Source organism: Macrotis lagotis, chromosome 8 (genome assembly GCF_037893015.1).
Source record: "Macrotis lagotis isolate mMagLag1 chromosome 8, bilby.v1.9.chrom.fasta, whole genome shotgun sequence".
Lineage (NCBI taxonomy): Eukaryota > Metazoa > Chordata > Mammalia > Peramelemorphia > Peramelidae > Macrotis > Macrotis lagotis.
This window is the reverse complement of record NC_133665.1, coordinates 61,487,784-61,514,867: the sequence shown is the minus strand read 5'-3', so window position 1 is coordinate 61,514,867 and position 27,084 is coordinate 61,487,784. Positions and strand designations below refer to the sequence as shown.

The 27,084-nt window shown below is 37.4% G+C and overlaps 1 protein-coding gene across 4 annotated transcripts in view; it reads right to left on the bottom strand.

The window, feature by feature from the left end:
• Positions 1 to 27,084, bottom strand: part of XPO6 (exportin 6) — a 136,152-nt gene that overhangs the window by 65,956 nt on the left and 43,112 nt on the right. For 2 of the 4 annotated variants that reach the window (XM_074197378.1, XM_074197376.1), the window contains 6 exons: positions 16,674 to 17,127; positions 16,543 to 16,572; positions 16,301 to 16,370; positions 15,937 to 15,997; positions 13,358 to 13,391; positions 13,052 to 13,178 (listed from right to left, as the gene is read on the bottom strand). In XM_074197378.1, coding sequence (XP_074053479.1) covers positions 13,052 to 13,178; positions 13,358 to 13,391; positions 15,937 to 15,997; positions 16,301 to 16,370; positions 16,543 to 16,572; positions 16,674 to 17,127 — 776 coding nt within the window. Of the gene's footprint in view, positions 1 to 13,051; positions 13,179 to 13,357; positions 13,392 to 15,080; positions 15,118 to 15,936; positions 15,998 to 16,300; positions 16,371 to 16,542; positions 16,573 to 16,673; positions 17,128 to 27,084 lie in introns of all 4 variants that reach the window. The other 2 variants (XM_074197377.1, XM_074197379.1) reach the window with 2 other exon arrangements.

The window sequence follows — 27,084 nt, the reverse complement described above, 5'->3', positions numbered from 1 at the left end:
AACCTGAGAATTACTGGACTTCCTGAAAACACTGAAGAGGAAAAAAAGCCTGGACTTCATATTACAGGATCTAGTGATGGAAAATTGCCTTGTTATCGTGGAACCAGAGGGCAAAGTAGTTATTGAAAGAATACATTGATCCCCTCCAGAAAAAGATCCTAAAATGAAAACACCAAGGAATGTTGTGGCCAAATTCCCAAACTATCAGATAAAAGAGAAAATCCTGCACACAGCCAGAAAGAAACAATTTAAACATCAAGGAGCCACAGTAAGGATAACGCAGGACCTGGCTACATCAACATTAAGGGATCAAAGGGCCTGGAACAAGATATTTTGAAGAGCAAGGGAGCTTGGAATGCAGCCAAGAATCCACCATCCTGCAAAGCTGAGCCTTCTCTTCCAGGGAAAAAGATGGACAAGCATCTACTAAAGCCCATGGCTCTTTTCCAGATGAACTACTATCCAGGTATCCCTCTCATTTTGTATCTGTGAAACTGATTTTTTTGAATTAAAGTGCATGACTATATTTTTCCCTTTCAAATTTTATTTAATTCTATTCAGTCCAAAAGCCAAACTGACTATTCTTTGTGTCAAGTGAATCAACAGATTATTTGGCTACAGTTCTCCAATTGGTGAATGGGAGAGACTTTGTATCAAATTTTTGCTAAAATGTGGATGAACTATATATCTAGCATTATCCTGGATCAACCAATCTAGTAATCTTATCAAAAAGAACTGAGTTAGTCTGACAAGTTTTGTTTTTGATAAAAAAACATGATGACTGTTACTTTACTCTTACTTTTCTAAATGTTCCAAGTTTTTCCAACAACTTGAGATCAATCCTAGACCCTTCTACCTTTTTTAAATTGGGACACTTTTCCTTCTCCAAACCTATGGTACCTTTCCTATTTTCTATAGTATGTCAAAGATCACCAAGAATGGATTAGAATAATATCTGTCAGTTCTTTCAATACAGCTTCATCAGAGTCTGTCAACTCTTGCTATCTCCCTATTTGCCTTAACCATTACTATATTTTGATTATATGGAAAACAAATCATCCCCTTGGCAAGGAAAAACAAAAAAAGAATTGAGTTGCTTTACCTTATCTCTTGTCCATTATCATCAATTCATTGACTCAAAGCATCAGATCTAATCTTTGACTCTCCTCTTTTCTCTAAGATAGTTTTCAAAATATACTGGGGGGGGGGGTGCTGCTGTCAGAGCCACAATAATAGAATGGAGGCAGTAATTCCCAGTTCTTCTCCAGAACACTCCAAATGCCTTAAAATTATGACTCTAACCAAATTCTAAAGGGGCAGAACCCACAGAAATACTAAGTGAAACAATTTTCCAGCCCAAGGTAACTTGGAAGATCTGGGGGAAGGGTCTATTCCATCAGGGCTGGAAAGGGCCATAGCACAGCATAAATCACACCATGTCAGGGCAAAAGAGCTCTAGCCATCCAGGAATAGCCCACAAGGCTCCTGGGTCCCTGGGTCCATGGCAGCAGGGAGGTTTCCAGACCTCTCAGCCCAGTGAGTGCCAAGGAAAACTTAGAAAGTCAGACAGAAAACTTTGCCACACTAGAGTAAGAGTGGAGCCCAATGAAGCTCAGATCTCAGCACAGCCCCACTCCAGGAACTGGAAGCAGGCCTGCAGAGCCACCCAGTAGCTACTTCCAGAGCATTCAGCCCACGGATGGTAAGGGGGTCAGGGCTGAAGTCTCTCAGCTTCCCTGGGACACAACTCTGAGTTCTATTCAAGCTCAGATCCAGGTCACAGTCTGGGCCCCCATATTACCAAAGAAAAGCAGGGACCCTCTTCCTCCCAACCCAGGGCAGAAGAGAGTGCCTGTGGTCATCCACAGACCAGAACACAGGTCAGGAGAGCAGTCAGAGCATCTCATAAGATTTTGAAGGAATTAAGATCCCTGGGGCAGTATCCCAAAAACACTCAAAAGTTTGGGAAAGTGTTAAAATCAGATCCTTGGTTGGAGAAATGAGCAAACAACAGAAGAAAAAGAATATGACCATAGACAATTACTTTAGTCCCATGAAATATCAAAATATACACTCAGAAGATGACACAGTCAAAGCTAAAGCCTCCAAGAAAAACAGAATCTGTTCTCAGGCTAATAGAAGAGCCCAAAAAAGATTCTGAAAATCAAGTAAAGGAGGCAGAAGACAAATTGGGAAGAGAAATGAGAGCAATGTGGGAAAACTAGTAAAACTAATTCAACAGCTTGGTGAAAGAATTACCAAAATATACTGAAGAAAATACCATGTTAAAAACCAGTTTAGGTGAAATCGTAAAAACATTCCAAAAGGTCAATGAGGAGAAGAATACTTTAAAAAATAGAATTGGCCAGACATAAAAGAAGATAAAAAAAACACTCTGAAGGAAAAAAACTCTTCAAATACAGAATAGAGTTAAGGGAAGTTGATGACTTTGTGAGAAATCAAGAAACAATAAAACAAAACCAAAAGAATGAACAACTAGAAAAAAATGTGAAATATCTCATTGGGAAAAACAGATCCAAAGAGATAATTTAAAAATTACTGGGCTACCTGAAAGTCATGACCAGAAAAAGAGCCTAGATTTCATTATTAAAGAAATTCTCAGGGGAATTGCCCTGATATCTTAGAAGCAGAGGGTAAATAGAAACTGAGGGAATCTACCAATCACTTCCTGAAAGAGATCCTAAAATTAAAACTCCCAGAAATATTATAGTCAAATTCTAGAACTCCCCAGTCAAAGAGAAGTATATTACAAGCAGCCAGAAAGAAACAATTTCAAATTATTGTGGAGCTATAGTCAGGATAACACAGGATTTAGTAGCTTTTACTAAATATCATAGGACTTGGAATATGATATTTGGGAAGGCAAAAGAGCTTGGATTATAATTAAGAATTAACTATCCAGCAAAACTGAACATCCTCTTTCTGGGGAAAAAGACGGATGTTCAATGAAATAGAGGACTTTCAGACTTTCCTATTGAAATGACCATAGCTGAACAGAAAGTTTGATCTTCAAGTACAAGACTCAGATGAAGCATAGAGAGGGGGGACAAGAAGGGTAAATTATGAGGGGTTTAATGATGTTAAACTGTGTGTATTCCTACATGGGAATATGACACTGATAACTCATATGAATCTTCTCATTTATTAGGGCAGGTAAAAGGAGCATATCTAGCTAGACAAGGCACAGGAGACAGCTGAATATGAAGGTATAATATATTATAAAGATGGAGTCAACTGGAAAGAAAGGAATGCAGTGGGAGAAAGGGAAATGAGAGGTAGAATGAGCTAAAATATTTCATGTAAAAGAGGCAAAAAAAGCATTTGCAATAGAGTGAAGAGGAAAAGGTGAGGGGGGTAATGAGTATGCTTTTATTCTCATTGGAAGTGGCTCAGAGAGGAAACAACCTACACACTCAATAGGGTAGAGAAATCTATCTTATCCTGAAGAGAAAAGGGATAGTAGAAAGGGAATAGGGGAAGGGGTATAGGTGACAGAAGAGAGGGAAGATGGTGGAAGAGGATGGTCAGATACAACATACTTCTGAGGAAGAAGAGGGTGAAAGGAGAGACAATAGAATAATTGGGGATGGGGAGGAATAAGATTGGGGGTCAAATATAGCTAGCAATAGCAACTGTGTGGAAAAAATATTGAAACATCTTCTCTGATGGATTTATGATAAAGAATGCCACCCAACCAAGAGAGAGCTGATAGTACCTGATCACAGATTGAAGTACACTTTTTTCCCTTCTCACTTTATTTTTCTTGAGATTTATCTTTGTAGAGTGAGGAGGGAATTATGTTTACCTTTACAAAAAGACTATTGTAATAATGTGAAAATAATACATGAATTTTAAAAAGTAAAAAATACTTATATCATTGGGAAGGGGGCATGGATAGGTGGCAGTCTACAACATGGAGAATATACCCATATTGATTATAGACCTATTGTAGTATTGGATTACAGGTAACTTGTAGTATATGCTGATGATAATACTTTTACTGCCTACACTGATTTTCACATAAAAGTTTGTCATGGTGCTGCCCTTCACTTCTCCCCCCACCCCCACCAACAGGGTCTACCAGTTCCTGATATCCTTTATGTATTTTCTAAATATACTATTTCATTTAACCTCTTTCCCCTGTTCTTTTTGAATAAGGATATCTGTCCAGGGTCATATTTCAATCATGGGTGTCATCGGACAAAGTAACTGTGATAAATGCAAAGTTGAGTTTGCTACCTGGTTTTGAGATTTATCTAGTTCATGTTGTGAGTCGTACTTTTTATAATTGTGTACAGATAAGGATACGGTTTTATTGGATTTTTGTCTCTTGTGAGACATTCTACTGTCTACATATCTACTGTCTCTTGTGAGACATTCTATTATTCTTCTTTAAGAGCTATGCTATTCTAGGTTTTCTAGATAGTTTCTTTGTTAACCTTACTTTTTTAACTTAAAAATCCTTCTAATTAGACTTGCAAGACTACGGACAAATGCAATAATACTATCCCTTGTTAGATGCAACCCATTTGCAGCCAAGAGCATATTATTCCTATATTTGATACCCTTATTCAGTTAATTTCTCAAATCTGTTGCTCCCTTTTGAAGCCCTCAATCAACAATAATGACATCAGTACCACTTCTTTGACTAGCCTCATATTCCTCTCTCAAAATCTCATCATCTTTAGCAATGTTTTCTGGCAACATCATATGTGCCCAAATAAATCACCAGACATGAACAGTAGCTATGCTGAACAATAAGCCTTAGAAGCTTCCCTGAGTGGTTCTAGATCCATCTCTTGGAGGGAAACATATGTCTCTATTTTTAATCAGGTTGACCACCAGCTGCAATTCCTTGCCTCTTCTTCTGATCCTTTACTCTGATTTCTCAACAGACATCTGTGAATCCACATTATTTTTCTTTGGAGTACAATGCAGTCCCTTTCTCCTTAGAAGCTTCAGTTCCCTCCTCCATAGGAAAAGAAGCCTCTTGTTTGTGCTAAGCACCTAACAGTCTCTTCCTTTCTCATTTGTCACAATATTTGACCCTCCAACCTCCCGACAAAAGTTAGACATCTTTCCATTTTGCTTCTTCAAGATTCCTTTTCTTGTTTTCCCCACTGATAAAAAACACTTCATTTTCATTGATCTGGAGATATGGGACATTCTTTAAGCCTCCTTATCTTCTCTTCTAAGAGGAAGATAAGCCTGCACAGTTTTTATTATACCTTCACCCACTCAAGTTGAAAGAAAAATCAGGGAACAAGGCTGCTTTTTTAAAATCATGCCAGTACAGGGAAAGGTTTAAAGATATGTCCATTTTTTCTACCCCTTGAATTTAATTCTGGATGTACAACAAGCATAGCCTCCCACACAGAGCCAAAAGTAAAAAGAGTAAGGTTTAGGAGGCTGAATGTACAGGAAGAAACCTAAGTGGCCACATACTCAAGGTAGGGAGAGAGAGAATAAAGAAGACTATTTGTTTCATGACCACATACCAACATATCTTTCAAAATATAGAAATTCTCCTTTCACATTTTCAATTTAATAGAAAACTGATAAAAAATAAGATTCTAATAAAAAGTGGGAACTTCATTTTTTAAAAAAATGTCTATTCTTAAGTTGTTTTCTAGCCCACATGGTAATTAAGATAGTCATATACAGGATTAAGTTTCTACTGGGATTCAGATTTCTAAACATTTTCAGGTTATTCTTCTATACCCCTTCTTTTCTTCCCAAACTCTGATTTCCCAAATCATTGTCCATAGAACCCTTGTTTTGGAAAAGGAGAATAAGGGGTGCATGAGAAAAGTTCGATGCTATCAGCATTTCCACTCCAAAATATCAAATATGCAACTATACAAGTATCAAAAATAATACATAATAATTTTCTGGCATGCAAATAAGCTCCCCCCCATTTTAATCCTAAAATGGCTCAGATTCCTCCTTTTCTTAGTGTCTTTACATACTCCTAGATTTCCATTTATGAATTGTCAATATTATTTCAAGTTCAGACCAAATTAATTTGAGAAATACATCTATATATGCTTATCCTGGGGTTCTTGATAAAATCAAAAAGGTATTGAATTAGAAACAAATTATTATTGGATTCCAGTTCTGTTACTTAATACCTTTTATAATAAAAACCCATTTTGATTATGATAATGTCTATGGCCTCTTCTAATTCTTGAATCCTAATTCCTATTTGAAACTCCTCTAATTCTTTTGTCTCTTCCAATCATTCTATATTCATTTCAGCATTTCCATTCTCTACCAACTACTCCCCATTTCATTTCTAATACCCTAACAGCATCTTTCTTCCAGGACCCCAAGCTAATAATGATGATCCATGCCTTTCTTCTACATCTATTTCCTTCTTTCTATAAATTCTTCTTTAGTTGAAATCTGCCAATTCCCCTTCATCCTTCTAATTCTCCTAACTCCATGTGACCCACTATCTTCCAGAAATGGCTCATCTTTACCACTCAGTATCTTTATTCTCTAAGCTGTGGCCTGTGTACACTCAAAGACTGACCAAATTTCAATAAAATTATTTTAATTTCCTTTCTCTCTAAATTTTCTTTTCTGATCTCATAAAGGAAGTATTTTAAAAATCTACTTAATTGCTTTAATTACATAGAAAAAACATTTACTAATGTCTACTATGTATCAACACACTATGCTACCAAAGACAAAAATAAAATAGTCCCTACCATCAAGCATCTTATATTCTATTAGAAGATGTAAAAATACAGATGTAATTACAAAATAATCTGAAAAAGAAGAAAGCACTAACAACTGAGGTATGGGGACTGGAGAGAAGGATAAGAAGGAATCTGCTTCCTGAAGATAGCATGTGAGAGAAGGCACAAAAGAAAATAAAAATTATGAATGACAGAAATCAGTAAACAGAACACTCCAGGAGGTCCAAGAGACTTGCTTATACATGGAGGTGGAATATGGAATGTCAAATTCAGGAAACAGTAAGTATAATCAAGTTTGCTAGAATGAAGAGCTATCAAATTCAATTTACTTCAACAAGCATTTACTATGTGCTCACTATGTGCAAGTCACTGTGCCAGGCTCTGAGAAAGCAAAACAAAAAACCATCCAGTTTCTGCCTTTAAATAATGGGAGTAAATCCTGGGGGCACCAGAGGTGAGCTTTGAAGGAAATGAATGCCAGTTAGAGTGGACAATCTAAAATAAAGTCAAAGAAGTAGAAGATGCTGAGTTCCAGTTTCATTGGACAACAGATTGTGTGAAGGGAAATAATTTGAAATAAATCTGGAAAGTTCAGTTGTAACCAAACTATAAGGGTTTTAAAATGTGAATTTAATTTAATTTAGTTTAAAATGAGAATTTTCTTAAAAGCAAAAGGTAGCCACTGAAGATTCTTGGGAATGAAAAAGACCTGATCAGATCTGTGCCTTAAGAAGATTATTGTGGCAGTTCTGTGGATTAGGCTAACAAAGAATTTAGAAGAAGTGATACTGACAGCTGTTTCAGCTGTTCAAATGATAGTTGAAGATAGGGTGTATCAGTGAGAGTAGAGAAGGGATGACATATATGAAAGATATGGAAGAAAACTAACAAGACTTGATAAGTGATTGATACAGAAGGTAAGAAGAGAGAAGAGATGATGATGACTCCAGGTTACAAAATGGGTTATCTAGAAGGGTCCTGATACCCCTAAACAGAAACACATAATTTGGAGCAGCAGAAGATTTAAGGGGGAAGACAAAGAATTCTACTGAAAATCATTTAACCTGACCACTTAACAACAAAATCAGGAAACTAAAGAAAAATACAGATCAAAACATCTCAAGTTTCAACACACACATCAAATTGGTAAATATGGCCAAAAAAATAGAACAGTCAATAAAGGAGAGAATTGAATAAACACAAAAACTCTATTACACTGTTAATGGAGCCATGAACTGGTGAATTTGTCCAATTATTCTGGAAAACAATTTGCAGTTATGTTTAAAAAGTGACTAAAATGTCATACTTACTGACCTAGAGACCGAAGAGAGAAAAAGAAAAATCTATTTAGACAAAAATATTGTGTGATTATCAGTTTTGTGGTATCAGAATACAAGAAGCTGGGGCAATTAGATGGAGCACTGGACAGAGTGTAGTCAGGAGGACCTGAGTTCAAATCCAATCCAGACAATAACTACTTAGCTGTGTGACCTTGAGAAAGTCACTTAACCCCATTTCCTTGCAAAAACAAAAACAGAATACTAGAAGCAAGTTCAATGATTTGGCTAAACAACAAATTGTAGCATACAATATAATCATTGCACTGTTAAGGAAAAAATGAACATGAAGATTATATGCACAGGAAGACATACTAACTGAATAAGAAGTAAACCAAGTCAATCTACTATTAAGTTCCTCCTCTGTTGCCAAGCATTGTGCTAATGATGAAAAGAAAAGCAAAAGGTAGTCCCTGTTCTCAAGAAGCACAGGGTTTAATAGGGAAAACACCATACAAACCACTATGCACAAAAAATATATGTATAGGATAAACTGAAGATCATCTCTGAAGAAAGACATCAAAGAGTTGAGGGGAAGGTCTTCCTGCAAAAGCTGAGACTTTAGCCAGAGAAGTTAAGATAATAGAGGAGAATGCTCCCAAAATGAGGAACAAACTCAAAAAACTCAAAAAAAGGAAATGTCATTTACAAGAAACAACCAAGTAAACAAAAGTAAGATAATAATTTCAATAGTCACTTCAGAAGCCAGGCATGAGGGATTGAGAAGTGGAAGGTAAAGAGGCTGAGGAAAAGTTTATAAAATGGTTTATTCTAGGAATCTGATAATGAAAGAGAATAGCTTGAGGAGAGATAAAAGAATAAAGGAAATAGTTTGTTTTCTGTTTTTAAAGATGGGTAGTCCTAGACATGTTTGTCAGCAGAAGGGAAGAAACCAGTAATAAGAATGAAGACAGGTGGGATGAGTAGGAGTAAAAGCTCATGAAGGAAATGGAGTAAGACAGGGTCCAAGGAACAAATAAAAAGGCTGACAAATCCAAGAGTCCCCTTTTTTTCAGAACTGGAACAAAGAAGTAGAACCAGGGTATAACGATAATGATGGGATAAGGATACTAAGGAGCAGAAACTGGGAGAGGAGAGCTCACAACAAATAGACTCATTTACTCAAGAAAGGGAGTAATATAGCACAGAGGACAGAGCACAGCCCTGGAGTCAGGAGAACCTGAGTTCAAATCTGGATTCAGACATTTAATAATATTTAATAATTACCTACCTATATGACCTTGCACAAGTCACTTAACCCCACTACCTTACCAAAAAGACAGACAGAAAGACAGGAAGACAGGAAGACAGGAAGACAGGAAGACAGGAAGACAGAAAGAAGGAAGGAAGGAAGGAAGGAAGGAAGGAAGGAAGGAAGGAAGGAAGAAAGGAAGGAAGGAAGGAAGGAAGGAAGGAAGGAAGGAAGGAAGGAAGGAAGGAAGGAAGGAAGGAAGGAAGGAAGGAAGGAAGGAAGGAAGGAAGGAAAAAAGAAAGAAAGAGGGGGCCGGAGCAAAGATGGTGACAAGAGAGCAACAGCTCTTAGAAGCTCTCTCATAAAACTTCGATTCTAAGGACTCTAATTAAATTTTTGAGAGACAGAACCCACAAAGGGACCCAGGGAAGCAGTTCTCCTACTCAAGGTAACCTGGAAAAGAGCAGAAAGGCTCTGCTCCCTGGGGTTGGAGGAGCGGCCTGCCAGAGGGGGGGCCCGCCAGAGCAAAAGAACTTCAGCCTCCTGGAGGCAGCCCCAGGGCGCTGGGAGCCATAGCTCACACGGGGGGGGGGGGAGTTTCCTGAGCTACACCCCGGGGAGCACAGGGCACAAATTGGGGGAACAACGGGGGGACCTCTGCCAGAGCAAGCATGTGGAGCCCAGCCCTCAGGACACACAGCAAGCAACATGGTCTTTCAGCAGCCCAGATCCAGGAACAGAAGCAGATGAGCAGGTAAGCAGGAGCCCCCAGGGCATGAGCCCATTGAACCTAGGAAGGGGAGTGAAGAGAGAGACTGCAGAGCTCTGTCCTCTGCCCCTGGAACAGGACTCTGGGGCTCTGACCACATTCAGATCCTGATCACAGTCTAGGCCCCCCCCTCATAGAACAGCAGGGCCCCCTCCACCTCAGCCCCGTAGCAGAGGGGGGCCCATATGGTCATTCACAGACCAGGAGGGAGGACAGAGCCTCACACACTGAGACCCTTGTGGGAGTGGCCCAAAAGCTCAGGAAGCACCCCAAAACCAGGCTCAGCCTGGGAAAATGAGCAAGCAAAGAAACAAGAGGAAGACCATTGAGAAATATTTTTGCATATGAGCCCAAGAAGGATCAAAATACTCAGTCTGAAGATGAGGAAGCACAAGCACCTGCATCTAAAGACTCCAAGAAAAACAGAAATTGGGCTCAGGCTATGATAGAGCTCAAAAAAGAATTTGAAAATCAAATGAGGGAGTTAGAAGAAAAACTAGGAAAAGAAAGGAGAGATGCAGGAAAAACATGAAAATGAAGTCAGTAGCTTAGTCAGGGAAATCCAAAAAAATGCTGAAGAAAATAGCATGCTAAAAACCAGCTTAGGTCAAATGGATAAAACAGTTCAAAAAATTACTGAGGAGAAGAATGCTTTAAAAAGCAAAATTGGCCAGATGGAAAAAAGAGATAAGAAAACTCTCTGAGGAGAACAAATCCTTCAGACAAAGAATAGAATTCAGGGAGATTGATGAATTTACAAGAAACCAGGATTCATTACTTCAAAACCAAAAAAATGAAAAATTAGAAGAAAATGTGAAATATCTCATTCAAAAAACAACTGATATGGAAAACAGACTTAGGAATGATAATTTAAAAATTATTGGAATACCTGAAAGTCATGATCAGGAAAAGAGCCTTGACATCATTTTCAAAGAATTACTACAGGAAAATTGCCCTGATATTCTAGAAGCAGAGGGCAAAATAGAAATGGAGAGAATCCACCGATCCCCCAGAGAAAGAGATCCCAAAAAAACAACCCTTAGGAATATTATAGCCAAGTTCCAGAACTCCCAAGTCAAAGAGAAAAATATTACAAGCAGCCAGAAGGACACAATTCAAATATCATGGAGCTGCAGTCAGGATCACACAGGACTTAGCAGCAGCTACTTTGGAAGCTCGTAGGGCTTGGAATATAATATACTGGAAGGCAAAAGAGCTTAGAATGCAGCCAAGAATGAACTACCCAGCAAGGCTGAATGTCCTCTTCCAGGGAAAAAGATGGACTTTCAATGAACCAGGGGAATTTCAAATGTTCCTGTTAGAATGGCCAGAGCTGAACAGAAGGTTTGATCTTCAGATACAGGACTCAGGTGAAGCATGGAGATTGGAGGAGAGGGGGCAAATATGAGGGACTTAATGAGGATGAACTGCATGTATTCCTGCATTGAAAAATGACACTGATAATACTCATATGAACCTTCTCAGTTAATAGAGCAGGTAAAGCGAGCTTTTATAGTTGAAGCACAGGAGAAAGCTGAATTTAAAGATAAAATATGGTGTAAAAATGGAGTCAATAGAAAAAAGGGAAATAGAATGGGAGAAAGCAAAAGGAGAGGGGGGAATAGGCCAAGATATCTCATATAATAAGTTTTTTCTTTATTACAATGAGCTATTGCAATGATATGGAAGGGGGGAAGGCAAGGGGGAATGAGGGAATCTTGGCTCTCATCAGAGGTGGCTAGGAGAGGAAACAGCATATATACTCAATGGGATATAGGCATCTGGAGTAAGAAGGGGGGGGACAGGGGGAAGGGGTGGGGATGTGAATGAAGGAGGAGAGGATGGACCATGGGGTGGGGGAAGTGGTCAGATGTAACACATTTTCCTTTTTACTTCTTGCAAGGGGCTGGGATTGGATGGCCTGTAGAGGACCATAGGGCCAGGTGGATTCTGGGCCTAAGGGGTGGTATGTGGGCTGGGGGCCTCTTGGCCTCAGGACCAGGGATCTGTCTGCTGTGCCACTCAGAGACCCTACAGCAGAGTCAGAGTGAAAGGAGAGAGAAAAGTATAGTACATGATAATGGAGAAATACGAAAGGAGGGAGTTGCGATCAGCAATGGCAACGGTGGAAAAATATGGAAGTAAATTTTGCCATGGGCTTACCATAAAGAATGTGATGCATCTGTGACAGAGTTGTTGGTGTTGGAACAAAGACTGAAGCACATTTTTTATTATTTTTATTATTTTGGGGATGGTGCAGGGCAAATGGGGCTGGGTGGCCTGCCTGGAGCCGCATAGCAGGGTGATCTTTGGGTGTCTGAGGCCGGATTTGGAGCCGGGTGCTTCTGGCTCAGGGGCCAATGCTCTGACCACCACCCTGCCACCCCTACTATTATTACTATTTTATTTTATTTTGGGTCTTTTTTTTCTTTTTTTGGTTTTTGCAGGGCAGTGGGGTTGGGGTGGCTTGCATGTCACACGGCTGGGTGATTGTTGGGTGCATGGGGCCGGATATGGGCTTGGGTGCTCCTGGCGCCAGGGCTGGGGCTCTGTTCATTGTACCACCTGGACATACCTACAATTATTACTATTATTTTTTTTAAATTTCAATTTTTTTCTCTCCCCTTTATCACTCAAGCAAGTCTATATTTTGGGGGGGGTATTCTGTTTACTCTTAAACAAGAATATTTTATTAATGTATAAAAAAATTATTTGTACAAAAAGAGAATAAATAAATATTAAAAAAGAAAGAAAGAAAGAAATAGGAAATAAGGATTCGATACTACTATGTCTGTATCCTGACTCCTCTCCTCTATAAAATTCCTGTGAAAAGTACATGAAACTAAATGTTCCCAATTTTAAAGTATTTTTGAAATTCAATTCTGTTCCCTTCAATTTAGTATTAACTACAAAATGGGAGGACTTATAACTTAGCATTATATAGTGCTTTAAGGTTTACAAGCTTTTAAGAGTAAATGTGCAATATTAAATAATTGAACATTAAATGAAGAGTAATTTCAGGCCATACCTGATGAAACGTGTACTTGAATAACAGTGTCAAAAACTCTACCACTGGGAACTGAGAGTAGGATTCTATCCTCCTCAAATGGACACTCACAAAGAGACGGAGAAAATCAGTAAACTTCTCGATGTAGCTAAATAAGAAAAAAATATTACAATGTTAAAATCTCGAAGTCTACCTTCAATGGAAATAACTCTAAAAAAGATAAATGAAATGCAATATTAACCAACTCAAATCCTTTACATTACCAAAACACACTAATTTAACCAAGATATTTTTTAAGTTAAAAACATAAAAGCCTGCAACAATTACCTACAGGACACGCAACCCTTCTCTCCATTAATACCTGAAACATAGCAGAAAAGTAACTTTAATGCTGAGATAATAATGCCTTCTGATTAAGTAACTGCTCTCATATTTCCCCAACTATTGAGTGGCATGACCCATATAAAATAAAATGAAAGGAAAAGGCTAACAAATTCATAGAGGTCATATCAACTTGTATAGTATATATCAAGGTAACAGCATTTTACTCTGTGATTTCCAAAGGCAAAGATTCATTAGCTAGAAGGCATAATTAGTAAAGTGTATACACCAAAAACCAGAGACAAGTAGATGATTTTTCAAGGGGTTAACAACCTGCTAAAATATTTCTAGACTTGCAACCCAATAGATTGCAATCCAAACATACGATTTTCTTCTTCTATTCCTTATAACAATTAAATATCCAATGCCCCCAATTATCTTCAAGAATTCTTTACAAAAGGAATGAAACATTTTAATACTTAGAAAAATGTAGCAACCTGCCACTGAAAGGACCTTAGAGCTCATCAAGTCTAGAATGACTTGCCCACTAACTGTAGAAATAAGATGAGAATTCATTTCCAGATTCTAACTCACTCCCCAGTTCATCATTTATTCCACTATATGATCCTGCCCCAAGTACCACCCAAATCTCAAGATTTCTTTATGACCATTTCATAGATAAGCATGTGCCAAAACAACCAGGATTAACAAAATCCTCTGATTAAATGCACAGCACATCACTCTCACATTCAGAAACTGTCATTTCAAGCCCCTAAATACCAAAAGGTGATTGGAAAATGAGATGGATATATGTTTGGAAAATATAAATTAAAGATACAAAAAATTATATGACCTACAATCAGGCAAGGCTACTTAGTAAAAGAAATCCTTCACTGCAGTCACTAAGTACCACTTCACTTCACTCAAAAGTTCCTTCAACTCATTTGAAAATGACCGGAAATCAAACTTCCCCATATGGTTACCAGGTTTCTAACCAACTTAATCACAGTTGGCCTTGCTTACTTTGGGGCTCATTTTAATTCTAGAAAACATAAATGAAAATGAAGATTTATAATTTATATGGCATTAATCATTTCATAAGGATAAAAGTTGAATGGATCACTAGACAAAATATTTAGGAAGACTAGCTAGTACTTCATGCTATTATTTTGCTCCATTCACCAGAATTTCCAGAGGTTATGAAACAAGTTTGGCCCCTCCCTTTATATAATCAAGTAGAGAGATTTTTCTGAAGGGCACTATCCAAATCAATCAAGAATGGAACCTCCTCCACCCTAATATAGTTTCTTATATATTAAATTTGTGTGTTTAAAATGTATCAATGTTTTGTTCCTTAGAAAATATGCTCAATTCTCATTCATGTAAACTAATGGAACATTGAATGCATGGACAAGTAAAATATAATACAAAAATCTTATCAATCTCCAGGTCAACCTCTTTATTAAAAAAATTAAATAAACCTGATCAAGCAGCAATACTAACTAATCTTCATTCAACTCATTTTCCTTCCCTTGCCCACCTTCTGGTACAGGAGCTAATGAACAGTGAAAGAGTTAAGAGATAAGAAGTTTGTAGAGAAAAAGAATAGAAGCAAAGGATCCAGTTAAGCAGCTCCTGAACAACTAAGAATTGACTATCATATTTTAAGAATTTGTTATAACAGACTCTTAAGAGTCATAAAGCAAGCAAACAGTATTTTTCATATCACCTGTCTGTACATTCAGGGCTCGCCTTTCACAGTGCAACTGGAAGCATATAATTGAAATACAAAACCAAAGGAAGCAAAAAAGTTAACTTTAAAAAGTTCATATACAGATAAACTGCTGTGATTTTTCACCCAGATCTCAGCCCCAGACTGAAAATGGCACTATCCTAAGAGTAAAACACATGTCAATTTATTTTTAATAGCATGTTTCATAGTAAAAATTCAGGAAAGAAGTAATGAGTTCAAAGAAAAAAGTTATTTTAAATAGCGAATACCATTTCAACTCTCAAATTAGAACACATCAGTTATCTTTTCATTGATTTTTATAAGTAATTAAATCACAATTACATATTAGAAAGGTTTTTTAATGAAGTTAAAAAGGACTGTTGGAAAACTTGTGTTTTTTTTAAGAACGTACTGATACTCTTAATTGATCCAGTCAGTTGCTACTTGAAATGACATCAAATTAGAGGGAAAGAACTTTATTACTATAACAGAGTATGAGTTCTTCATAAAGGCATAAAGTTTAATGTGTGAAATGAAAGATCGAAATATGATATGATATTCTCATATAAGTTTTATTTCTCTTAATAAAATTAAGTGTATAAAAGTAACCAAGAACCAAATTTTCAAACTATTCTATAAATTATATACTTCATGCACGTTTATTTACATTTTATACAATAAATAACCCCTTAAAACTGCTAATGGCACTGAAAAGGACACCAATTCCTCAACTATATATATTCATCAAAAGTGACCTGGGAAAATGGTTAAAATAAAAATCATCTTTGCTTCCAGGTTTCCAAACACACTCAACATGAATGTTCTTAAAATAAGCATCCAATTTCCCTCTTGCCTTTACACAGCAGTGTAGCATCTTGTTCATGAAAGGTGTAAGATACATAACTGACATCCCACTGCAAGGGAAAGAAAGAATTAGACCCTGACTCGATGTGCTTCCATTAATCCTCAAGTGGGTTTTTAAGGAGGGGTTGGGGCAAAATAAAGACCAACAGTCTTATTTCTGGATTCCATTCTAAAGAATGATAAAGAAGCCACAAAGGTTTCCCTATAAATGTGTGTCTTTTGGTGAAAATATTCAAGAAAATACTTCTATACCCTGCAAAATGTCCTGGGTCACTTCCTTTTATGTATTAAAAAAAATGCTCAAAACTAAAAGGCAACACCAACTGAAAAGGGGCAGATTTTAATTCCTGTACCTCCATGTGCCTCTTCTGATGTTCCTGGCTATGAATGAGGGGCAGTTTCAGTTCTCGAACCACCTTATACCTGTAGTTAAATAAGTAAGGGAAAAAGGAAGAGGAGGAAAGGAGGGGGAGGAATATGGGAAATACAACAAACCTAGAAGCACCACAATCACTTTTCAAACTCAATCCCTTTCCCTTAGCCACCCCAGCCCTTCAAGCTACAGTCAGGCCTGTACTCACCATCACACACCTACCTTTCTGCTCTTCTTTTGGAGCTCCAAATTCTGAAATCAAAGAGGATTAAAGACGCTATGCACAAGAGCAATGAGCCATAATAACCCTTTCTGAAAACATAACTTTCTCTGCTATGGCTTCTTTCTCTTACCTTTCATCAAGTTCTTCAAGTCTACTCTTCACTGTATGAGCATTATTGTCCTTGGTGATTTTCTGCAGGAGGTAAAAAGTCTGCTGGAACATGCGCAGTAAATACTCTTCAAATTCCATAGGCACACAGTTCTTGGACATGAGTTCATTGATGCAAGCCATGGCCAGAACTCCAAGCCTGCCCCGTTCCTGACCAAGGACACAGTTCTGATTGCTGCCATTGACTGATGCCATCTTTCTGGCTCGAATGTCACAGCCAAATCGAGCAAAGTGGAATATCGTGGTAAGGAGGGATGGGGTGATGCTGGTAGACAGAGGAATCCAGCTGAAGAGGTGGGCTAGGCACTCCAAAGCCAGGGAACAGATATACTCACTCTCAGAATCAAGAATAGGAATTGGCTGGTTTAACAGTTTGGCTGCACTAGGACTCTGCAACAGGTTACTTAATAGATCACCTGAAAATTTAAGGAAAAAAATTTTGAAGGCTTTAAACCCAAATCACTGTTACAGAGTAAGAAACATATCAATAATCTAAATCATTACCACATGCTACATTTTTTTCCTGAGAATCTAAATCAATATTTAGTGTAAAACATCAAATTTTAATAAGTTACTTGCATAATAATCTAAGAAAATTAATTCTGATTTTTTCTCAAAATAATTTCCAGGTCTCTATATTTTTAATAAACCATTTTCAGTCACAGTATTACCCCTTGACACAAATCATATACCAGCCAATCTAGAATCTATTAGCCAATCTATCCACTGTTTCCCATACAAACCTAAACCTGTAATTCCTAAGCTTTTGCTTCTGCATTCTGCCCAGAATACTCACCCCAATATCTCCTGTGGCCATCCTTCTAAACTCAGTTCAAATCAATCTATATAAAATCTTTCCCATTATCCCAGTCAAGAGACAAAAGTACACAGTTCTGATTGCTGCTTCTGACTTCTCTAATGCACTCATATTCATGTTTTTTACTATGGATGTTCCTCTCTCCACTCTTCCCAACCCCACCCACACATCTAAAGGCAATGTCAAGAGCAGGCAGAGTGCTGAGCTTGGAGATATCTCAGGTCTGTGTCCAGTCCCACCCAATTTTTGTTCAAGAGACCCTAGCCAAACCATTTAATCTTTCAGGTCCTCATCCTCTAAGACAGAAATAACATTTGAACCACCTACCTCAGAAAATGGATATGAGCACAGTTCTTTGAAAACCTTTAAAGCTAAAACAATAAAACATTTCAAAACACTCTAAAATGTGAGTCATTACTATTAGCTTTTGTGAGGAAAGGAACTATGACACTGATTTTTACCAGAAGTAGTTCTGTGCAGAATTGTTTTCCTAGCATTCCATTTTTCCTTTCTGGTAGAAAATTGTGCCACTTCCAACTCCGTGCACAATATTCTCTATTTTCACTTTTTTTTTTCTTTTTTACTTCAGTGATATCCACTACTCTTACCAGAAGCAGACTGGGGATTGTGAAGAAATTAAGTTTTGTCACTTGACTATCACCGATAGAGAAAGCAGGTTCTTATAACAACACTTACAGAGCTATCCCCTTTCTCATTTCTAAACAGCTACAAGGGACCTCATGCCACTTTCTGCATCCTGTGCTTTGCTCCAGTCTCCTTTGTAACCCACTGTCACCCTTGGTTGTTGTCACCTACTAATTATGAATTTAGGGGTTAAGACTCTGTCTTGGGACTACTACTTTATGCTAGTCACACTTCTATGGCATATGTTCTCATACAAATGACCATTTCTCAAAGAAGTTTCACCAATATAAAGCACAAAAAAAAAAAACTGAATTTACTTTTTCCAACAAACACTTTTTCTCCTTACCAAGACAACACACTGCAATCAAGGCCAACATTTAGAATACAAACATATTTACAAAATGTTGGGAAAGGAAATAGTGGAAGATTATTATCTCAAACAGCAAAAAATGATAGAAAGGGGAAATTATTCTGTTTAAAACATAGGATAGAACTAAATTACAAAAGCTCATCCCAATAGCATTTTAAATGAAAATGTAAAAATCAGATGTAAAATAGAAGAGATATGCCAACATTTCTTTAGCAATCTATTCTCATCAATGACAGTGGAACCACCACATTTATACACTACCACCTCAGCACACAATGTACATCTAGCTCCCTACCATCAAAAACATATCCTCTGAAGTAGCTACATAAATTCAATTCAAGATTATATTTAAAATATGGTAACTAACTAGTCTAATGGAAAAATTTGATATGAATTTGAATAATATTATCACTTTAAAGAATCAATTGTACTGGCAATATTATATATACAGATATGGGAAAGGCATTTAAGATCTTGTAACTGGGAAGAGTGGGTGAACAAGACTGAAATCACACAGAAGAATCTATATTTAAAGAAACAAAGAAAAAGGGATGCCAAAAACCCAAGGAATAGAAAGGTTCCTTTCTATTTCCAAAACTTCATGTCTCTACTAAGAATGGAATTTTTTTGAAGCAGCAAAAGAAAATGTGACCATATGAAGCAGAGGCCATAGCTGCAAAGAACAATAAGGATGCTAGTAAAAAAAAAAAAATTAAAAAAAAACAAGATAGAAGCCTCATGTCATTACAATTTAATGTTAATCAATTACAGAGAAAAATAAATGTAATTCCTTTCAACTCAACATATATAGTAGATATAAATTACATACAACTTCAACTTGAAAGCAGTATAGTATAATGCAAAGAGTTAGTCTAATTGTAACTGTCACTAATTCATTTTTTGATCCAAGGCAAGTCATTTCCTTTCTTTGGGTCTTGGTTTTCCTTTGAAAAATGAGATACCTAGATTAGAAGTTCTTTAAAAGTTTAAAAATTTCTACTAAGCCATGAATAAAATCTACCAATCTATCATTAAAGTGATAACATCATCCTTTAAATCCTTTTTTACTTTTAATTTTTTTTTTAAGTTTTTGCAAGACAGTGGGGTTAGGTGACTTGGCCACAGTCACACAGCTAGGTAATTATTAAGGGTCTTGAGATTGGTTTTGATCTCAGGTCCAGGTCCTCCTAACTCCAGGGTTGGTGCTCTATCTACTGTGATATCTAGCTGCCCCGCCCCTTATATTTTCAATTGTTAATCAAGACTAACAATTCAATTATAATAGTGTCACATCAATAATAAAATCTGATGCCAAAAATTTCACCTATGAAATTTAGACTTTGCCTGTCATTCTTCATAGGCTAAGTGTTATTTGTAGTTCTGGTGTTTATTTAACAACTGAAATGGAATCCTGTAGACTGAGAAGGAATCAGTTTGTACAGGACAACCATACAAAAGCTATTTTCATATTAATATTTAAACTTTTAGGTTTTTACAAATAAAAACCCAACAACCATTTTAACTTGCTTAACATATGGCTCTTACTGTAAATAATCACAGCATTAATGACAGTAGGTTGAGAAATACTATTTTAAAATGCTTAGTGAAATTACAAGTCAGAGAAGAAGGTATGACTGCTTTTCAACCCACAATTTGTATTTCTAAAACTACAAAGAGAGGTTATTTCCTGTTAGTTCCCACTCCCAGTTATCACTCTCAAGATCTGTAAATTTTTTAAAAAATTAATGCTTTCACAGATCCTTTACCCTGGCTGCCCAACAATTCTCAAGTCACTTTCACAAGAAAGGCATGAGCAATTCAGACAAATATACACAAATACGAGAATATAAAATTAAACAAAATTCAAAATAGGGAGTAGAGAGAAAATGAATCACAGAATTAAAATCGGAATAGTTCTCAAAATAAGTCCAAACTATTAACAACCATATGAAAGATTGATCAAAATTAATAAGAGATATGCAAATCAAAACAACTCTGGAGTTTCACCTCATACACAGTATACATTGGCAAGAATAACTAAAGATGTGATTAGTTAATATCTGAGATGCTGAAGTAAGGCAAGCATGTTAAACTATTACTAGAAGAATGCTATATACACTATCAGATTCAGATGATATATTCACTCAGTTTTATGGAACTGCATTTGTTTTTATTATTTGTTGAAAAGTAGGGCAAGTAGGAGGGACATATTTGAAAATAAAGGTAATACAAAAATAAAAATATCGACAAAATTTTTAAAAATTCAGAGAAGGAACATTAGATGATCATCTAAATCTAATACAAATATCCCAACTCTCCAAGATATTTTAATCTTCAAACATCAATAATCATATACCTGGTTGTGTTACCTCAGCTAATGTAATATATGCAGGAGAAAAATTCTAGCCAGCATTATATATAGGCACAATGGTTCATGTAACTAGTTAAAAATAACCAGCTCCAAATACAAAAAAAGGGGAACTACTGCATGTAACTTTGGCAAAATTAAGTTGGTTTCACTTTCACTGTTTTTCCTTTGTGTTTCTCAATATGGCAGTATGCAGAGATGAAAGGCAGCACAGTGAAGCATGGAGGTTGAAAGAGAAATGAGAAGATAAATGATATCTGGTAGATACTGAAAAAAAGTCAACAAAGAAAAGTTGCTGACCCAAAATGAAAACTTCCAATAAATTTGGTAATTATTTTGTTGTAAACAGCAAGAAACTGTCATAAATCAAGTCCATGCAGGCAGTTCTTACTTTCAAGCAGGGTTGATCTGGTTCTCCTAAACCTATCAAGGAGCAATTATTGTCCATGAAGAGTTCCAAATGAATCAATGACTCACAAAGAAAAGGTAACATGAGAAATAAATAAGAAAATCAGGGAATGAATTATTTTGCAAATCTATGGACAGAAAAATTCATGACTAAAGCAGGAGAGAAGATGGCAAAAGGAAAAAAAAAACAGCTTTGATTACATAAAAGCAAAAAAGATTTTGCACAAATGAAAACTAAAGCAGTTAAAGAAGAAAAGTCTCCAAAGCAGTTCTTTTTTGTGGTGTTAAAGAATTGGAAATTAAGGAGATGCTCTGCATTGAAGGATGCTAAACAAATTAAATTATCTAAACATAATGTAATACTATTATGCTGTAAAAAAAATGATCTAAAGGGGGCGGAGCCAAGATGGCAACAAGAAGGGATCCAGTCTTAGGAGCTCTCTGATAAAATTCATCAGCTAAGGACTCTAACTAAACGTTCGAGAGACAGAACCCACAAAGGGACCCAGTGAGGCAGTTCTCCTACTCAAGGTAACCTGGAAAAGAGCAGAAAGGCTCTGCTCCCCGGGGTCAGAGGGGTGGCCCGCCAGAGGGGTGGCCCACCAGAGCGAAAGAACTTCAGCCTCCCAGAGGCAGCCCCCAGGGCTCTGGGAGCCACAGCTCACAGCAGCGGGGGAGTCTCCTGAGCCCGAGGAGCACTGGGCACAAAGTGGGAGAACAGTGGGGGACCTCTGCCAGAGCAAGCACATGGAGCCCAGCCCTGGGGCACACAGGGAGCAGCTTGGTCTTTCTGCAGCCCGGAGCCAGAAACAGAAGCAGATGAGCAGGTAAGCAGGAGCCTCCAGGGCATGAGCCCATTGAGCTGAGAGAGGGGAGTGAAGAGAGACTGCAGGGCTCTTCTGTCCTCTGCCCCTGGAACAGGACTCTGGGGCTCTGACCACATTCAGATCCTGATCCCACTCTAGGCCCCCCCATAGAACAGCAGGGACCCCCCCCACCTCGGCTCCATGGCAGAGGGGGGCGCTTATGGTCATTCACAGACCAGGAGGGAGGACAGAGCCTCACACACTGAGACCCTTGTAGGAGTGTCCCAAAAGCTCAGGAAGCACCCCAAAACCAGGCCCAGGCTGGGAAAATAAGCAAGTAGAGAAACAAGAGGAAGACTATTGAGAAATATTTTGCAATTGTGCCCAAGAAGGATCAAAATACTCAGTCTGATGAGGAAGCACAAGCTCCTGCATCTAAAGACTCCAAGAAAAGCAAAAATTGGGCTCAGGCTATGACAGAACTCAAAAAAGACTGAAAATCAAATGAGGGAGTTGGAAGAAAAACTGGGAAAATAAAGGAGAGAGATGCAGGAAAAACATGAAAATGAAGTCAGCAGCTTAGTCAAGAAAATCCAAAAATATGCTGAAGAAAATAGCATGCTAAAAACCAGCTTAGGTCAAATAGATAAAACAGTTCAAAGTTTTGGAGGAGAAAAATTCTTTAAAAAGCAAAATTGGCCAGATGGAAAAAGAGATAAGAAAACTCTCTGAGGAGAACAAATCCTTCAGACAAAGAATAGAATTCAGGGAGATTGATGAATTTACCAGAAATCAGCAATCAATACTTCAAAACCAAAAAAATGAAAAATTACAAGAAAATGTGAAATATCTCATTGAAAAAACAACTGACAGGGGCAGCTAGGTGGTACAGTAGATAAAGCACCAGCCCTGGAGTCAGGAGTACCTGGGTTCAAATCTGATCTCAGACACTTAATTACCTAGCTGTGTAGCCTTGGGCAAGCCACTTAACCCCACTGCTTTGCAAAAACCTAAAAAAAAAAAACTGATATGGAAAACAGACTTAGGAAAGATAATTTAAAAATTATTGGAATACCTGAAATTCATGATCAGGAGAAGATCCTTGACATCATTTTCAAAGAATTACTACAGGAAAATTGCCCTGATATTCTAGAAGCAGAGGGCAAAATAGAAATGGAGAGAATCCACCAATACCCCCTCCCCAGAAAGAGATCCCAAAAAACTAACTCCTAGGAATATTATAGCTAAGTTGCAGAACTCCCAAGTCAAAGAGAAAATATTACAAGCAGCCAGAAGGACACAGTTCAAATATCATGGAGCTGCAGTCAGGATCACACAGGACTTAGCAGCAACTACATTGGAAGCTCGTAGGGCTTGGAATACAATATACCGGAAGGCAAAAGAGCTTAGAATGCAGCCAAGAATGAACTACCCAGCAAGGCTGAATGTCCTCTTCCAGGGAAAAAAGATGGACTTTCAATGAACCAGGGTAATTTCAAATGTTCCTTTTGGAATGGCCAGAGCTGAACAGAAGGTTTGTTCTTCAGATACAAGACCCAGGTGAAGCATGGAGATTGGAGGAGAGGGGGGGAAATATGAGGGACTTAATGAGGATGAACTGCATGTATTCCTGCATAGAAAAATGACACTGATAATACTCATATGAACCTTCTCAGTTAATAGAGCAGGCAGAGGGAGCTTTTATAGTTGAAGCACAGGAGAAAGCTGAATTCGAGGATAAAATATGGTGTAAAAATGGAGTCAATAGAAAAAAAAGGGAAATGGAATGGCAGAAAAAAAGGAGAGGGGGAATAGTCCAGGATATTTCACATAATAAGATTTTTTTTATTACAATGAGCTATTGCAATGATATGGAAGGGGGGAGGCAAGGGAACCTTTGCTCTCATCAGAGATGGCTAGGAGAAGAAACAGCAAGCATACTCAATGGGGTATAGACATCTGGAGTAAGAAGGGGGGGGACAGGGGGAAGGGGTGGGGATGTGAATGATGGAGGAGAGGATGAACCATGGGGGGAGAGTGGTTAGATATAACACATTTTCTTTTTCACTTCTTGCAAGGGGCTGGGATTGGAAGGCCTGTCTGGGACCATAGGGCCAGGTGGATGCTGACCCTAAGGGGTGGTATGGGGGCTCAGGGCTTCTTGGCCCCAGGACCAGGGATCTGTCTGCTGCGCCACTCAGCTACCCTACAGCACAGTCAGAGTGAAAGGAGAGAGAAAATATAGTACATGGTAGTGGAGAAATAAGAAAGGAGGGAGTTGCGATCAGCAATGGCAACGTTGGAAAAATATGGAAGTAACTTTTGTGATGGACTTATCATAAAGAATGTGATCCACCCGTGACAGAGTTGTTCGTGTTGGAACAAAGACTGAATCACATTTTTTGTTATGATTATTTGGGGGAGGGTGCAGGGCAAGTGGGGCTGGGTGGCCTACCTGGGGCCACATAGCAGGGTGATCTTTGGGTGTCTGAGGCCAGATTTGGACCCAGGTGCTCCTGGCTCAAGGGTCGATGCTCTGTCTGCCATCCAGCCACCCCTACTATTATTACTATTTTATTTTATTTGGGGTCTTTTTTTTTCTTCTTTTTGGTTTTTGCAGGGCAGTGGGGATCGGGTGGCTTGCATGTCACACGGCTGGGTGATTGTTGGGTTTACAAGGCTGGATATGGGCTCGGATGCTCGTGGCTCCAGGGCTGGTGCTTCGTCCATTGTGCCACCTAGCCATACCTACAATTATTACTATTATTTTTTTTAATTTTAACTTTTTTCTCTCCCCTTTATTTTTTTCGCCCAAGCAAGTTTATCTATATTCATGGGGGAGGGGTATTTTGTTTACTTGTAAACAAGAATATTTTATTAATATAAAAAATTTGTACAAAATGAGAATAAAAAAATAAATTTAAATAAAAAAAATTTTAAAAAAAAACAAAAAAATGATCTAAGGAATAGTTCCAGAGAAAATTGGAAAAGAAAAAATTTTAATGACATAAAGAATCTTTTCAAAGTGAAACTCAAACCAGTGATACATCTTGATGTATTCAAGCAAACAATGTCAAACAAACAGGAAGGGAGAAATTTATCCTATAGCAACAAGCAAATGTCAAAAATGATCACAACAAAAGGAAGCAAACCAGAGAAAAAGAGAGGTGCTCTGGGTGTCATAAAACTTCTTCACCCTTTAAAGGGAGGAAATGGAAATGAGAGAGTATCATGGTTATAGATCCCAAACCACTGCTTGCTAGTAAAGCTTCCATAAGGAACTCATCTTCTTTTCATTTTTACTATTCCAAAAATACCTGTTTTCATTCTTCACAATCTGACATCTCAACTAAAAGAATGTAGGTTGTTTTCATCTACTGTGGCAAGCAAAGAGGTAACAGAAGGGCTCTGACTAGAAAAGATTTAAGAAATTTTCCTAAGGTTTGAAAAATTAAAAATATATTCCTCATAATACATCCTGCTTATGCTATAGTCAGTTTTATCAGTGACTGGGTAGGTACATCCTGCAGCTCCACAGGTCAATTTTCATCCTCTGTTCTAAACTTGTGATCAGAAAGATTAATTATTATTTTAAAAAGAATGTAGACAAGAAATTAGATAAAATATCTCTGAAGTCAAATTCGAAATAGTTAGCTAAACCAGAATCTAAAGGTAACATGCAAGTCAAGCTGTTAAAACTGGTGGGTTTAATTACAGTTCAATTTACTCATACAAATGACAAATATTTCTCAAAACATGAATTTCCTTTGTCCAAGATGAAAGAAATTAATATATGACTTTTCTTTAGAATTGGGCCTATGGTTGAAGAACAACTCAATTTTCTTCCAGTTACATAGTTTAAGTTGAGATTTTTATAGATCAAAAGATGCTCAACTTATTAAGCATATCCTTTTTTTAAAAAAGAGAAAAAATGTTAAGTCATCAACACTGTGATCAAATAATGAAGAAAGGTCTGATGACCTCATCTGGAAGACTTACTTTTGGGAAATACTGCAGAGGTTTACTCCTTCCCCTTTTAAATGTTTGAAAAAAAGAAGGGGGAGGGGGGAGTTTAAAAACTGAATTTTATGAAATTTTTTTTTGTTCTTTCTTTTTTAAAAGGAGGAAGAGAACTTGTAGGATTACATAACTCCTTTGTTTTGTTATTCAGACCAGTTCCTCAAATTCCTCAAATACTGCACTAAATTAAAGATGTAGAGCAAATAAGTAGAAATGATGTACCTGTCATTTTTATGGTGACTTTAATTTTGCCTATACAGAAAAGTCTGTTTGCTTAATATTTCCAATGACCATAAATTCAAAAATTGGTAACAAATTCATTTTCGATTGTATGCCACAAAGAAAATGGGTTTCATTGGACACAACTGCTTAGTATTAACACATCCTAAGTGGAAACAACTAGTACATTATAGTTCTATCCTTTTAAAAAACTGTTTTAGTCAAGTTAATAATTAATGTTAATAACAAAATTTGCACTAATGCATCTAATGATAAATCTAGTTTGAAAGGCATACCACACACTAATTACCAAAAATATTTCACTTTGAAAATTACAAAGAGTTGAATGACATCTCTAAATACCAACAAAATTGTCACTTTTAAAACCATGTGTCTTTTTTTATTCTATCAATCTTCTGAATCTTTTAAAAGTTGTACATATCAAACCTAAAATAAAAGTTCATCAAAATTGTATAGAACTTTCCTATACCTCAAAATAATCTAAGTGTATATAGTCTTAATTTAATATAAAGTGAACTTTTTTTTTAGGTTTTTGCAAGACAAATGGGGTTAACTGGCTTGCCCAAGGCCACACAGCTAGGTAATTATTAAGTGTCTGAGACCAGATTTGAACCCAGGTACTCCTGACTCCAGAGCCAGTGCTTTATCCACTATGTCACCTAGCCGCCCCAAAAGTGAACTTTTCAATGTAATGATATT